General features: G+C 42.5%; 1 protein-coding gene and 5 non-coding genes across 6 annotated transcripts; all 6 read left to right on the forward strand.

Moving 5' to 3' along the window:
- The first annotated feature begins 564 nt into the window (after positions 1 to 564).
- trnat-ugu (transfer RNA threonine (anticodon UGU)) lies at positions 565 to 637 on the forward strand. The gene has a single exon. It is a non-coding gene; the product is annotated as a tRNA-Thr (tRNA).
- Positions 638 to 2,163: 1,526 nt separating this feature from the next.
- Positions 2,164 to 2,235, forward strand: trnat-ugu (transfer RNA threonine (anticodon UGU)). Its single transcript has one exon. It is a non-coding gene; the product is annotated as a tRNA-Thr (tRNA).
- A 1,067-nt stretch (positions 2,236 to 3,302) lies between these two features.
- Positions 3,303 to 3,374, forward strand: trnam-cau (transfer RNA methionine (anticodon CAU)). The gene has a single exon. It is a non-coding gene; the product is annotated as a tRNA-Met (tRNA).
- Positions 3,375 to 3,761: 387 nt separating this feature from the next.
- trnat-ugu (transfer RNA threonine (anticodon UGU)) lies at positions 3,762 to 3,833 on the forward strand. The gene has a single exon. It is a non-coding gene; the product is annotated as a tRNA-Thr (tRNA).
- A 1,067-nt stretch (positions 3,834 to 4,900) lies between these two features.
- Positions 4,901 to 4,972, forward strand: trnam-cau (transfer RNA methionine (anticodon CAU)). Its single transcript has one exon. It is a non-coding gene; the product is annotated as a tRNA-Met (tRNA).
- A 1,482-nt stretch (positions 4,973 to 6,454) lies between these two features.
- LOC105353763 (Fc receptor-like protein 5) lies at positions 6,455 to 11,473 on the forward strand. The gene is made up of 8 exons (XM_020701932.3): positions 6,455 to 6,656; positions 6,882 to 6,911; positions 7,006 to 7,136; positions 7,215 to 7,335; positions 8,591 to 8,848; positions 10,015 to 10,176; positions 10,988 to 11,066; positions 11,272 to 11,473. The coding sequence occupies exons 1-7, from the start codon at positions 6,482 to 6,484 to the stop codon at positions 11,011 to 11,013; spliced, it is 903 nt and encodes a 300-aa protein (XP_020557591.2). The 5' UTR covers positions 6,455 to 6,481; the 3' UTR covers positions 11,014 to 11,066; positions 11,272 to 11,473.
- The last annotated feature ends 1,057 nt before the right edge of the window (positions 11,474 to 12,530 follow it).

Raw genomic sequence — 12,530 nt, forward strand, 5'->3', positions numbered from 1 at the left:
TTTTCAGGCAATTTATCCTGAAACCTTAGGTCTGCTTAGGCAGGTATATCAGACTCAAACTGGTGCCAAAAACACTGACAGAGAAGACAACAGAAGCAGATGGCGCAGCGGAAGCGTGCTGGGCCCATAACCCAGAGGTCGATGGATCGAAACCATCCTCTGCTAACTATGATGATGACAGGGCAGATTATTGCCATGACATTAAATAATGCATGCCTCCTACTGAAAATGCACTTTAATGGGCTTTCTCTCATCTTACTTTAGAAACAACCCCAGCGTCAGCCACTGCGCTTCTTTTTTCAAGCTAACAGCGCCTCATTGAGAACTTAGTTGCCAAACTGCACAAAGAGGTAGAATCTTCACACACTCACAATGTTTAACTCTCTCATGGAGCATTCTTTCAGGCAACCATTTTCTTCCCCACACAGTTCCGTTGATAAAGCTCACCGCCTCCACTCTGTTTTGAGGAAAGCCCATGTTCCTATGACTGCGCCAGTGTCAATACTTGCTTTTGAGTAGCAGGACATGTCAATAGAGTTCTTTCTTTCCATCAGCGTGTCAAGAGGCATGGTGGGCCAAGTGGTAAGGCGTTGGTCTTGTAAACCAAAAATCATGGGTTCAATCCCCATCTGTGCCTGAAATGGCATTGGTAGATAGACCACAAACAACCTGGCAAGTGCAATGTGATTAAAAACCCTTTGCTCACTTGTATATGCACAGAGCACATTGCTTCATTTTGTGTTGCAGGCCCTGCCAATAAAGCTCTTTCTTTACCTTTACGCATACCAAGACATGGTTCACAAGTGGTAAGGTGTTGGTCTATCCGGCCGAACACCATGGGCTCAATTCACATTGGTGCCTGCAATGGCGTAGGGAGACTAAACATTAAACAAAGTCTTGTGGGACTACTAGGAGAGGGGAATTTTAGATTCACTTCCAAGACCTTGGGCATTAACTCTGTACCAGTTCAACTGGCCCTTTCTTACAAATGGACTATTAAAGGACAGGTTCTTACAGACTTTGCTGCTCGTCCTTTATCCTGCACCTTGTCTAGCAATCCAGAATGGCGCCGTAAGAGAACTTAAAAAAACACCTCAAACCCCACTATTGCAGTTGGTTATATCACACTCAAACTCTTGACATCAACAGTGATCACTGCAAACAAGAAGCAGAGTGGCGCAGCGGAAGCGTGCTGGGCCCATAACCCAGAGGTCGCTGGACCGAAACCATCCTCTGCCAACTAATCTGTCTTTCAGCATATCGCCTTGTTTTTAGGGGAAATGTGGCTTTAGTCTCTATTATTATTGCCTGCATCCTACTGAAAACAAGTTTTTTGGCGGGCCTTGTCTATTCTCAGTTTGTAGATATCATATTGGGGAATGGTGAATCCAGCCGAAAAAAACTTTCGTTTTTCAAGCCCATCAAAATGTCTAGCTAGCATGACAAATTTATCTCCCTTTAAACAACACCGGCTTGTGCCATTTAGCTTCTCTTTCATGCTAACGGCACCTTCATTGAGCACTTAGCACTTTGCCAAACAGAACAAAGAGGTAGAATGTTAAATGGGCGTATTGTTTAACTCTGTCATGAAGCATTCTCTCAGGCGAGCATTTTCAGGCAATTTATCCTGAAACCTTAGGTCTGCTTAGGCAGGTATATCAGACTCAAACTGGTGCCAAAAACACTGACAGAGAAGACAACAGAAGCAGAGTGGCGCAGCGGAAGCGGGCTGGGCCCATAACCCAGAGGTCGATGGATTGAAACCATCCTCTGCTAACTATGGTGATGACAGGGCAGATTATTGCCATGACATTAAATAATGCATGCCTCCTACTGAAAATGCACTTTAATGGGCTTTCTCTCATCTTACTTTAGAAACAGCCACTGCGCTTCTTTTTTCAAGCTAACAGCGCCTCATTGAGAACTTAATTGCCAAACTGCACAAAGAGGTAGAATCTTCACACACTCACAATGTTTAACTTTCTCATGGAGCATTCTTTCAGGCAACCATTTTCTTCCCCACACAGTTCCGTTGATAAAGCTCACCGCCTCCACTCTGTTTTGTGGAAAGCCCATGTTCCTATGACTGCGCCAGTGTCAATACTTGCTTTTGAGTAGCAGGACATGTCAATAGAGTTCTTTCTTTCCATCAGCGTGTCAAGAGGCATGGTGGCCAAGTGGTAAGGCGTTGGTCTTGTAAACCAAAAATCATGGGTTCAATCCCCATCCGTGCCTGAAATGGCATTGGTAGACTGACCACAAACAACCTGGCAAGTGCAATGTGATTAAAAACCCTTTGCTCACTTGTATATTCACAGAGCACGTTGCTTCATTTTGTGTTGCAGGCCCTGCCAATAAAGCTCTTTCTTTACCTTTACGCATACCAAGACATGGTTCACAAGTGGTAAGGTGTTGGTCTATCCGGCCGAACACCATGGGCTCAATTCACATTGGTGCCTGCAATGGCGTAGGGAGACTAAACATTAAACAAAGTCTTGTGGGACTACTAGGAGAGGGGAATTTTAGATTCACTTCCAAGACCTTGGGCATTAACTCTGTACCAGTTCAACTGGCCCTTTATTACAAATGGACTATTAAAGGACAGGTTCTTACAGACTTTGCTGCTTGTCCTTTATCCTGCACCTTGTCTAGCAATCCAGAATGGCGCCGTAAGAGAACTTAAAAAAACACCTCAAACCCCACTATTGCAGTTGGTTATATCACACTCAAACTCTTGACATCAACAGTGATCACTGCAAACAAGAAGCAGAGTGGCGCAGCGGAAGCGTGCTGGGCCCATAACCCAGAGGTCGATGGACCGAAACCATCCTCTGCTAACTAATCTGTCTTTCAGCATATCACCTTGTTTTTAGGGGAAATGTGGCTTTAGTCTCTATTATTATTGCCTGCATCCTACTGAAAACAAGTTTTTTGGCGGACCTTGTCTATTCTCAGTTTGTAGATATCATATTGGGGAATGGTGAATCCAGCCGAGAAAAACTTTCGTTTTTCAAGCCCATCAAAATGTCTAGCTAGCATGACAAATTTATCTCCCTGTAAACAACACCGGCTTTTGCCATTTAGCTTCTCTTTCATGCTAACGGCACCTTCATTGAGCACTTAGCACTTTGCCAAACAGCACAAAGAGGTAGAATGTTAAATGGGCGTATTGTTTAACTCTGTCATGAAGCATTCTCTCAGTCGAGCATTTTCAGGCAATTTATCCTGAAACCTTAGGTCTGCTTAGGCAGGTATATCAGACTCAAACTGGTGCCAAAAACACTGACAGAGAAGACAACAGAAGCAGAGTGGCGCAGCGGAAGCGTGCTGGGCCCATAACCCAGAGGTCGATGGATCGAAACCATCCTCTGCTAACTATGATGATGACAGGGCAGATTATTGCCATGACATTAAATAATGCATGCCTCCTACAGAAAATGCAGTTTAATGGGCTTTCTCTCATCTTACTTTAGAAACAGCCACTGCGCTTCTTTTTTCAAGCTAACAGCGCCTCATTGAGAACTTAGTTGCCAAACTGCACAAAGAGGTAGACTCTTCACACACTCACAATGTTTAACTCTCTCATGGAGCATTCTTTCAGGCAACCATTTTCTTCCCCACACAGTTCCGTTGATAAAGCTCACCGCCTCCACTCTGTTTTGTGGAAAGCCCATGTTCCTATGACTGCGCCAGTGTCAATACTTTCTTTTGAGTAGCAGGACATGTCAATAGAGTTCTTTCTTTCCATCAGCGTGTCAAGAGGCATGGTGGCCAAGTGGTAAGGCGTTGGTCTTGTAAACCAAAAATCATGGGTTCAATCCCCATCCGTGCCTGAAATGGCATTGGTAGACTGACCACAAACAACCTGGCAAGTGCAATGTGATTAAAAACCCTTTGCTCACTTGTATATTCACAGAGCACATTGCTTCATTTTGTGTTGCAGGCCCTGCCAATAAAGCTCTTTCTTTACCTTTACGCATACCAAGACATGGTTCACAAGTGGTAAGGTGTTGGTCTATCCGGCCGAACACCATGGGCTCAATTCACATTGGTGCCTGCAATGGCGTAGGGAGACTAAACATTAAACAAAGTCTTGTGGGACTACTAGGAGAGGGGAATTTTAGATTCACTTCCAAGACCTTGGGCATTAACTCTGTACCAGTTCAACTGGCCCTTTCTTACAAATGGACTATTAAAGGACAGGTTCTTACAGACTTTGCTGCTCGTCCTTTATCCTGCACCTTGTCTAGCAATCCAGAATGGCGCCGTAAGAGAACTTAAAAAAACGCCTCAAACCCCACTATTGCAGTTGGTTATATCACACTCAAACTCTTGACATCAACAGTGATCACTGCAAACAAGAAGCAGAGTGGCGCAGCGGAAGCGTGCTGGGCCCATAACCCAGAGGTCGATGGACCGAAACCATCCTCTGCTAACTAATCTGTCTTTCAGCATATCACCTTGTTTTTAGGGGAAATGTGGCTTTAGTCTCTATTATTATTGCCTGCATCCTACTGAAAACAAGTTTTTTGGCGGACCTTGTCTATTCTCAGTTTGTAGATATCATATTGGGGAATGGTGAATCCAGCCGAGAAAAACTTTCGTTTTTCAAGCCCATCAAAATGTCTAGCTAGCATGACAAATTTATCTCCCTGTAAACAACACCGGCTTTTGCCATTTAGCTTCTCTTTCATGCTAACGGCACCTTCATTGAGCACTTAGCACTTTGCCAAACAGCACAAAGAGGTAGAATGTTAAATGGGCGTATTGTTTAACTCTGTCATGAAGCATTCTCTCAGTCGAGCATTTTCAGGCAATTTATCCTGAAACCTTAGGTCTGCTTAGGCAGGTATATCAGACTCAAACTGGTGCCAAAAACACTGACAGAGAAGACAACAGAAGCAGAGTGGCGCAGCGGAAGCGTGCTGGGCCCATAACCCAGAGGTCGATGGCTCGAAACCATCCTCTGCTAACTAATCTGTCTTTCAGCATATCGCCTTGTTTTTAGGGGAAATGTGGCTTTAGTCTCTATTATTATTGCCTGCATCCTACTGAAAATGAGGTTTTCGTGGGGGGCATTAGTCTGTTAAACCAAAAATTCTGGGTTCAATTCCCATCTGTGCCTGACATGGCATTGAAATACTGTCCACCTTACTGAAATACAAACCAGGTAGGTTTAATGTGAAAACCAAAGTTGGTGACTTGTAAGAGTTATTGTGTTGTCAGTTGATTTTTTTCTGTTGTGAGTTGTTTTTTGTGAGTTATTGTGTTGTGCTGTGAGTTAATGTGTTGTGTTTTGAGTTGTTGTGTTGTGTTGTGAGTTATTGTGTCGTGAGTTAATGTGTTGCGTTGTGAGTAAATTTTTTGTGTTGTGAGTTTTTGTGTTGTGAGTTAATGTTTTGCGTGGTAAGTTAATGTGTTGTAATTTAATGTGTTGTGTTGTGAGTTAATGTGTTCTTTTGGGAGTTAATGTGTTGTGTGGTAAGTTAATGTTTGGTGTTGTGACCTTTCTGGGCCACCGTAAAATAGGCACATGAAATGAGCTTACGAAAATATCTAATGTTTGGCCCTTTAACTCTATCATAAATACTTCTTTGCCAAACTGCACAAAGCAGTAGAAATTGTAATACCAATGAGCATGGTTCCAATGCCACAGTCTTCCCGAGTATTGTTGCTGACCATGGCCATCTCTTTTTGAACACAGCGTACCCATCCCCCGATGGCTACTTCCAGGAGGATAAGGCGCCATGCCATAACCCTTGTGCTATCCTAGGCACTTTAATATTGGGAGTGGGGCCATCTATACCCCACTAGACAGTGCTCCGAACCTTTTTTCTTCTATGATTTGTGATCTTCACTGGTGTCCATGATTACATGAAATCTTTCCACCTTTATCCACTTTGTCATGGTAGGGAGAACACGTCAATGGTCATCTTGACCCCATAGGATAGCACAAGGGATAAAGGTGGAATTATCTCAGACGGGTTTGTTGAACATAGCAATGAGTTCACTGGACCTAAATGGCCTCCACAGTCACCAGATCTCAACCCAGTAGATCACCTTTGGGATTTAGTGGAACAGGAGATTGGCCTTATGGATGTGCAGCTGAGAAATCTGCTGCAACTGTGTAATGCTATCATGTCAATGCGGACCAAACTCTCTGAGGAACATTTCCAGTACCTTGTTGATTCTCTGCTACCAAGGATTAAAAGCAATTCTGAAAGTAAAAGAGAGCCCAACCCGGTACTAGGAAGGTGTAGCTGAGAAAGTGACCAGTGAGAGTAGCTGGATTGTTAGTTTTTACCATGGTTGTAATTCTTTAGGTTACAACTAGTTGCCACCAGATTAAACAAATACTAAGGCTTTCAAATAGAAAACAAAAAGATTTTTTTTAATTCAATCAGTAGTTTTTTTTCTCCATCTCATTCAACCCAAGCACAGACAAAGGCATAGCTTCATTCACTTCTTTCATCCATATTTGATGGTTTTAAATAAATGTCTTGTTTCACATAATTTTGACATGTACCCTTTGTGGTTTTCCTTCTCCCCACCCACCAGTGTTGTGGTCTCATATTTTTTTGTTGGTAATGTGTTTCAGTTCAGGCGCGATCGTCTACAGCAGGACGCCATGAGAGCAACGGCTCTTTGTTTTCTCTGTAAGTAAACTTTGAACGCTTTATCTTCTCACTTTTTAACCATCTTGACGGTTGTGTTCATTATTTTTTAATGTCTTTTGTATTTGGATCAGGGGTCTTTTTTGTATTAATTAGTCTCTTTACATCAGTTTAAATCAGAACGTTTGCTCTCTTCTGTCTTTAGACAAATAATTAAATAACTAAGTTGTGTTCACTTCCATAAGCTTTTTATTTTTGATTGTGCAGTGGTGCTTCTGGATTCTGCTGAAGCTGCAGGTAAGATTTCCCAACGAGACTAAAATTTGAAAACCAATTTTTCCTATGTAAATTCACACTGAATGAATTCCCCCATTTTGGTGGTCTCTTGTAGTCTTGGTCAGAGTTTCTCCCAAAAGGCTGCAGTTCTTTAAATATGACAGTTTTTCTGTGAGCTGTGAATACCAGGAGGAACCAAAGGAAGCAGCCCGTTGGAGAGTGATGAAAATGACCCAGGATGGAGAGGTGTGCAAGGCTTTTTTTTTTATTGAACTGGAATCCTCGCTCATGACATGACTTTGATCAAATGATATCGTCTTTCAGCTTCACCCATGTTCACCCCTTTGCTCCATCCATGATGCCTTCCCTGCCACAGACAGTGGAAAATACTGGTGTGAAACGGACCTGGGAACCAACAGCAGTGAAGTCAACATCACTGTCACAGGTCGGTGATCCAGCATTTAGGACTAATTTGAGGACATGGTGGGTGTTTGTTTGTGCAATGGCCCTCTAGAGTTAGCTTTCACAATGAGCTGTTTGGTCCACACTAGAGATGTATGTTGCTGTATTTAGCAGGTGTGACAGTTAGCCTGAACTCTGGTGCAGATCAAACACTTTGATACAAAAATGAGGCCCCCATCTTTCATTGTCAAATGTTAACATCTCTGAGGACTAAACATTGCAGTTCTTCAAATGCCCACTGGAGAACAAAATCCCATTTTAACCCTTTAGCATCAGAGCTTTAGCTCCAGTGTTTACATTCTTTCACATACCGTAACTCTTCTACCTTTTATGCCATTAACGTAATTCTAATGGATTCTGAAATAGAGAAAAGCAGGTTTGCACCGTGATGCAATACTTTATGTTTGTAAGGTGCCTTCCCTACCCATCAGAATCTGCTGATTTATGTTGATCGCAGTCAAATAGTTACGGTACGTCAGAGTGTGTTACTTAGGTGTTGCTGGCGGCATCTCTGGGGTTAAAAAGTTAAAAAGTCTTTTGACACAGTTTGACACAAAAATCAAAATCTTTTGCACTGTCCTGTTGCAAAAATCATCTCTAATGATTAGAGATTTATGAAGGCTCAAATGAGTCTCAGGAATTGTGTTTTTTCTAGGTGGAGGTACGTGGGTGGACTGGTCAAAACTGTCCCTTTACTTTGTCCAACTCAGGTTGTTGGTTCAATGTAAAATTGTCTTAAATTAAGGATGTTGGTTCACTTGGAAGTCAACTCTGATGTGAATTCCAGTGTTAACAGCAATTTAAAGAGCAGAAGTGAACTAAACTGGGAGAAAGACACATAAGCGCCTGTAATGTTGAGTAAAAAAATTGTCAACCCCATTATGAAATAATGGAAAATGACTTTTCTGTGAAATTTGAATATTTAGAAAGTAAAGTTTTTCCGTAAATAAAACAGTCAGGGAACGAAAGGCCTAGTTTTCTTGTTTTTGTATTGATTTCATTAGAGATCCATCTACTCAATCATCTTCTGAGCCTTCTCAATCCCTCTTGGGGTCATGGGGTTACTGGAGCCAACTTAGCTATTGCAGAGCACACCCTGGATAGGTCACCAGTCTGCAGCAAGCCCTGTAGCAGGGAATACCACCCCACAACCAGCAGCTGAATAAAAAAATGGTTCAGGCATTTTGGAAGTCTCGGGACAAAAACACTCCCAGTATTGTTTCATGTGTGCTTTTCAGCCGGTTCTTTGATCCTGGAGGCGCCGGTGCGTCCTGTAACCGAGGGAGAAGACGCCACTCTGACCTGCAGATGCAAAGATCTCATACCAGCCTGTGGATATAAAGCTAACTTCTACAAAGACAGTGTCCTCATCGAGAGCAGTTTCCCGGGAAACATGACCATAACCATCCAGAACGTTTCCAGATCTGATCAAGGACTCTACAAGTGTTCCGCCTCTGGGTTAGGAGAGTCTCCAGAGAGCTGGATGACCGTCAGAGGTAATGAGAGGCTAAAGTTTGAAGCCAAACGTAGGATTTGAAACTGGTTGTACCATTACGTCATTTTTCAAAAACATAATTTAAACAAACCAAAGACCTTATTTGTAAAAAATAACTTTAAAGAATCTCTGACTTCCAAAACACGTGTACGTCTTAGATTTTGTTGAATGATTGTCATGTTAACAGAAAGTAACTTTAAGACTGGAAGTCGACCTGAGCCTGGAGGACCTGAGCACTCCAATGGCCTCAAACGTAGTGGTCCCCAAACACTGGGGGGCTGGTCCCGGTCCATTGGACAGCTGGTACCAGATTGCAAATAATAAAATAAAAATTAAAAACAATCCCAGTTTTTATTTATAATCTGGCTCTGAAGGAAGTTTAATTTGGGAAAACTACTGGATTCCCTCTCACATCCGACTCATTCTGGATGCATGTTTACGTCTCTCTGTCACGTGACTAAAAGCCATCCACTACTTTCTTAGAGTGGCTGCAACGACCGCTAAATTGAAACCCAAAGATTTTATACATAACAAAAATCATCAACATGTTTGGAAAGTTTCTTTTGGCAGAAAAGAGGAAAAAGAATAAGAACCATTGACTTCAAAATAAAAGAAATCTGCATTCAATAGTTTAAAAAAAACAGGAGTCTTTACTCCAAATATGGATTTAGTGTGACAGTTGTTCCCTACAGACCATAATAATAATAGGATTGAGCAACTAATGTTACCAGCTAATAAAGCTGTTAAAACCGTTCATGGTACAGTTAGAAAATACTATTTTTTGACTGTTTTTGTTGCATTTATTCTTTGCATCTTAAAAGTGGGACTGGACTAAGGTTGGCGTCCATTTCTTTTTTTAGCTTCCACTTTGATGGTTATGGGTTGAGGGGAAATCTAGATCTCACTTTAATGAGAATCAACTTTACCCTAAAAAAACTGGAGTTGGATGCCAGACCAGTCCGTGAAGATATTGTCTGTATATATTAATCAGAAAGATTAATTTTATTGACAAATAGAGGTTGTGTGGGATTGTTTTTGACATTATTATTATAATTTTATTCACACAACAACAGCATAAGTTTCCATTACAGAATTGCCGCTGATTTACGGTCTGTTTCCTCGTCAACAGCTAACATGTTGACAATTCCTATTTTGTGGTTTCCACAGCGCCCCCTGGGGGTCACCGCATCCCGGTGCCAAGTCTGGATTCTGAAATGACATTTCTGTCTTGGTTCAGACTCCTGCGCCATCTGCTGGTGGCAACTCCCTATCTGCTGTCCACCATCTTACTCGGACTCATATTTAAGGACCGGGGGAGGATGGAAAAAGGTGAGACTTTTTCAGAGCTGCACATTAATTGGTTTTTTCAAATAATTTTTTTGTACGATTCCAGAGTTGATCAGTGGACTAATAGTAAAGGTAAGTCAGCTTTTTCTTTTTTTTCACATCCACAAAATACCACGTCTCACAATTGACACTACGACCAACGCTTTACTTTCTGAATCAAGTGCTTAAGGAGTAAATATTTACTCACAACTGCATGGATACAACGAACAACCTGAATGGATGTTGGAAAACGCCCACAAGGCTGTTGACGAGAATCTGAGGGTCAACTGTCCACCTCTTTTGAGGTTAAAGAGATCAATGGATGGATGGCAAATTAATGGATGCATCAATGACTAGATGGATGAATGGATGAATGACTAGATGGATGAATGAATAGATGGATGGATGGAGGGATGGATGGATGGAAGTTGTGAGGTGCAGAGGAGCAGGTCCAGCAGGTTCCTCTCTAAAGCTTCATCTTAATCCAGTCTTGCAGCAGAACTTCACTCCACCTCACTGTCACCAAACTGCAAAGATAAATTACACAATAATCAGGATGGATCCATCGTTTGGACTCTGAGGGACGTGGATTAAGACGGATTGCTGGACAAAGTGGGTGTGGCCACACTGACCCTACAACATATTACAGAGTCACTGTCTGGATGGTTGGACCTGATTGTTTAGGGGATTTCAGAGAAGAAAGAGACATTAAACGCTTCAGGCTCCTGGACAAACCAGTGGGTCACCTGACCACGTCTTCATCCACCTCATCAAATGTCCTTCTCTTCTTTTTTTTGGTGTCTCATTTGAGCAGTGACTGAAGAGCAAAGCGAGCCATGAAGGTGTCGAAGCGTCAATGTGGTCAACGGCTGGAGGCTGATGCTGCCATGACGGTACGTTTTCAAATGGAAAGACAGTCACAAAGTAAAAAACAGTCATCCAAACGTTTACTTTTTCTACTCAATTCAACAGGGAAAGTCGCTTACGACCTTCTGTAAGTGAAAAATGAGGTTTAGGTTCATCTGTGATCAGAACTGATCAATAAAGTGTTTTTGTTTTTAACTGCTGCTGTTTGTTTGTTTGTTTGTTTGTTTACAGCCGGACAAACAAACGCGTGAAGACGTTAGCATGCAGAAGATCGCACATCAGAGAGACTTTAATCTATGAAAAGATGACCTGACAAGAAAGACTGGATTGAAAATAATTCACCTTTTTATGCCTTTGTCGTTTTTCTGTGCAGCTTCCAAACTGCTGCTGCATTTTGATATGAATGTCAAATTTACATAAATGTCAAAAACCACCTGTTGCTTTGTTGTTGTGGTTTTTTCTCGAGCGTTTGTGACAAAAACTGACGGATTGACGCTGAAAGTCTCATGAGTTCTCTGAGGTGCAGCAGGGGGGTGCACGGACAGGAAACGGGGGGGGTGTAGAGGTGTCACCTGCCTACAGCCCCGACTGCAGCTCTGAGACGCCCTGCACGCCGTTTCCTCTCGCGTTCACACCCACCACCGTCCGCTCTGACAGGAAGTCCCACGCCGTCTGACAGGAAAGCTGCTGCTCTTCCCGGTCGCTCCATCTGTCTGCGTTTGAGAGAGGCTGACCTTTCTGTGACCTGCAGGACGTGTAGTTCAACACCACCATCAAAGGGGCGGAGACAAATGAATCAGTTCAGTTCCTTCTTTGAAATTCCTGAGGCCCAATCAAGAACGGATCAAAACAAACCAGTTTTTGGTATTTCAGCTCAAACTGAACATGAGACAACCAAAGGCCATGAGCACCGGGTGGAGGTGGGGTGGGGGGCACCTCTAACTCCCTACCCCCCCAAATGTATAACTTGATATAAAATAATGCTGTCGTTTGATCCTCTGGGGTTGTTTTTGTCTTATTGGTCCAAATTTTCTTTTTTTACTGAACCTTCTAACCGGGGTCCATTTTGGTTGAACATGGTCATCTGGACCTGACGAATGAATCAAAAACTGCAGAGCGGGGAGGCGGAGCTTATGTATGTGCTGCACTTGCCTCGCTGATGCTGAAGTGGTGGGTGCCAGGCCGCTACCACTTAATACCAAACTACACAAAATCTGTTCATCAAATATTTTTCAACTAATTCCTTTCATTGAAGCGTCTGGTAGTCAGTTTATAACTTGAATAATAAATAAATCAAATAATAAATATGATTAGGAAATAAAATATCAGATCAAGAATGGTTCTTCTGAATGAGTGACTGTTTATTTCATTATATTGGTTTATGGGACTTTAGTTTCTTGGAGCCAGCGGGTACTTCCTGTTAGGAACGCTAGGGGGAGGGGTTACTCAGTCCAGTTCCCATATAGAGTCAATGATTGTAACTACCTCTT

Source organism: Oryzias latipes, chromosome 18 (genome assembly GCF_053564925.1).
Source record: "Oryzias latipes strain Hd-rR chromosome 18, Olatipes_Hd-rR_3.1".
Taxonomy (NCBI): domain Eukaryota; kingdom Metazoa; phylum Chordata; class Actinopteri; order Beloniformes; family Adrianichthyidae; genus Oryzias; species Oryzias latipes.

Excerpts from the sequence above, each read along its gene's own strand:
- LOC105353763 (XM_020701932.3), top strand. The coding sequence starts at position 6,482 with ATGGTTTTAAATAAATGTCTTGTTTCACATAATTTTGACATGTACCCT. Across the intron at positions 7,137-7,214 it reads AAATGACCCAGGATGGAGAG|CTTCACCCATGTTCACCCCT; the intron begins GTGTGCAAGGCT and ends ATCGTCTTTCAG. Across the intron at positions 8,849-10,014 it reads GAGCTGGATGACCGTCAGAG|CGCCCCCTGGGGGTCACCGC; the intron begins GTAATGAGAGGC and ends TGGTTTCCACAG.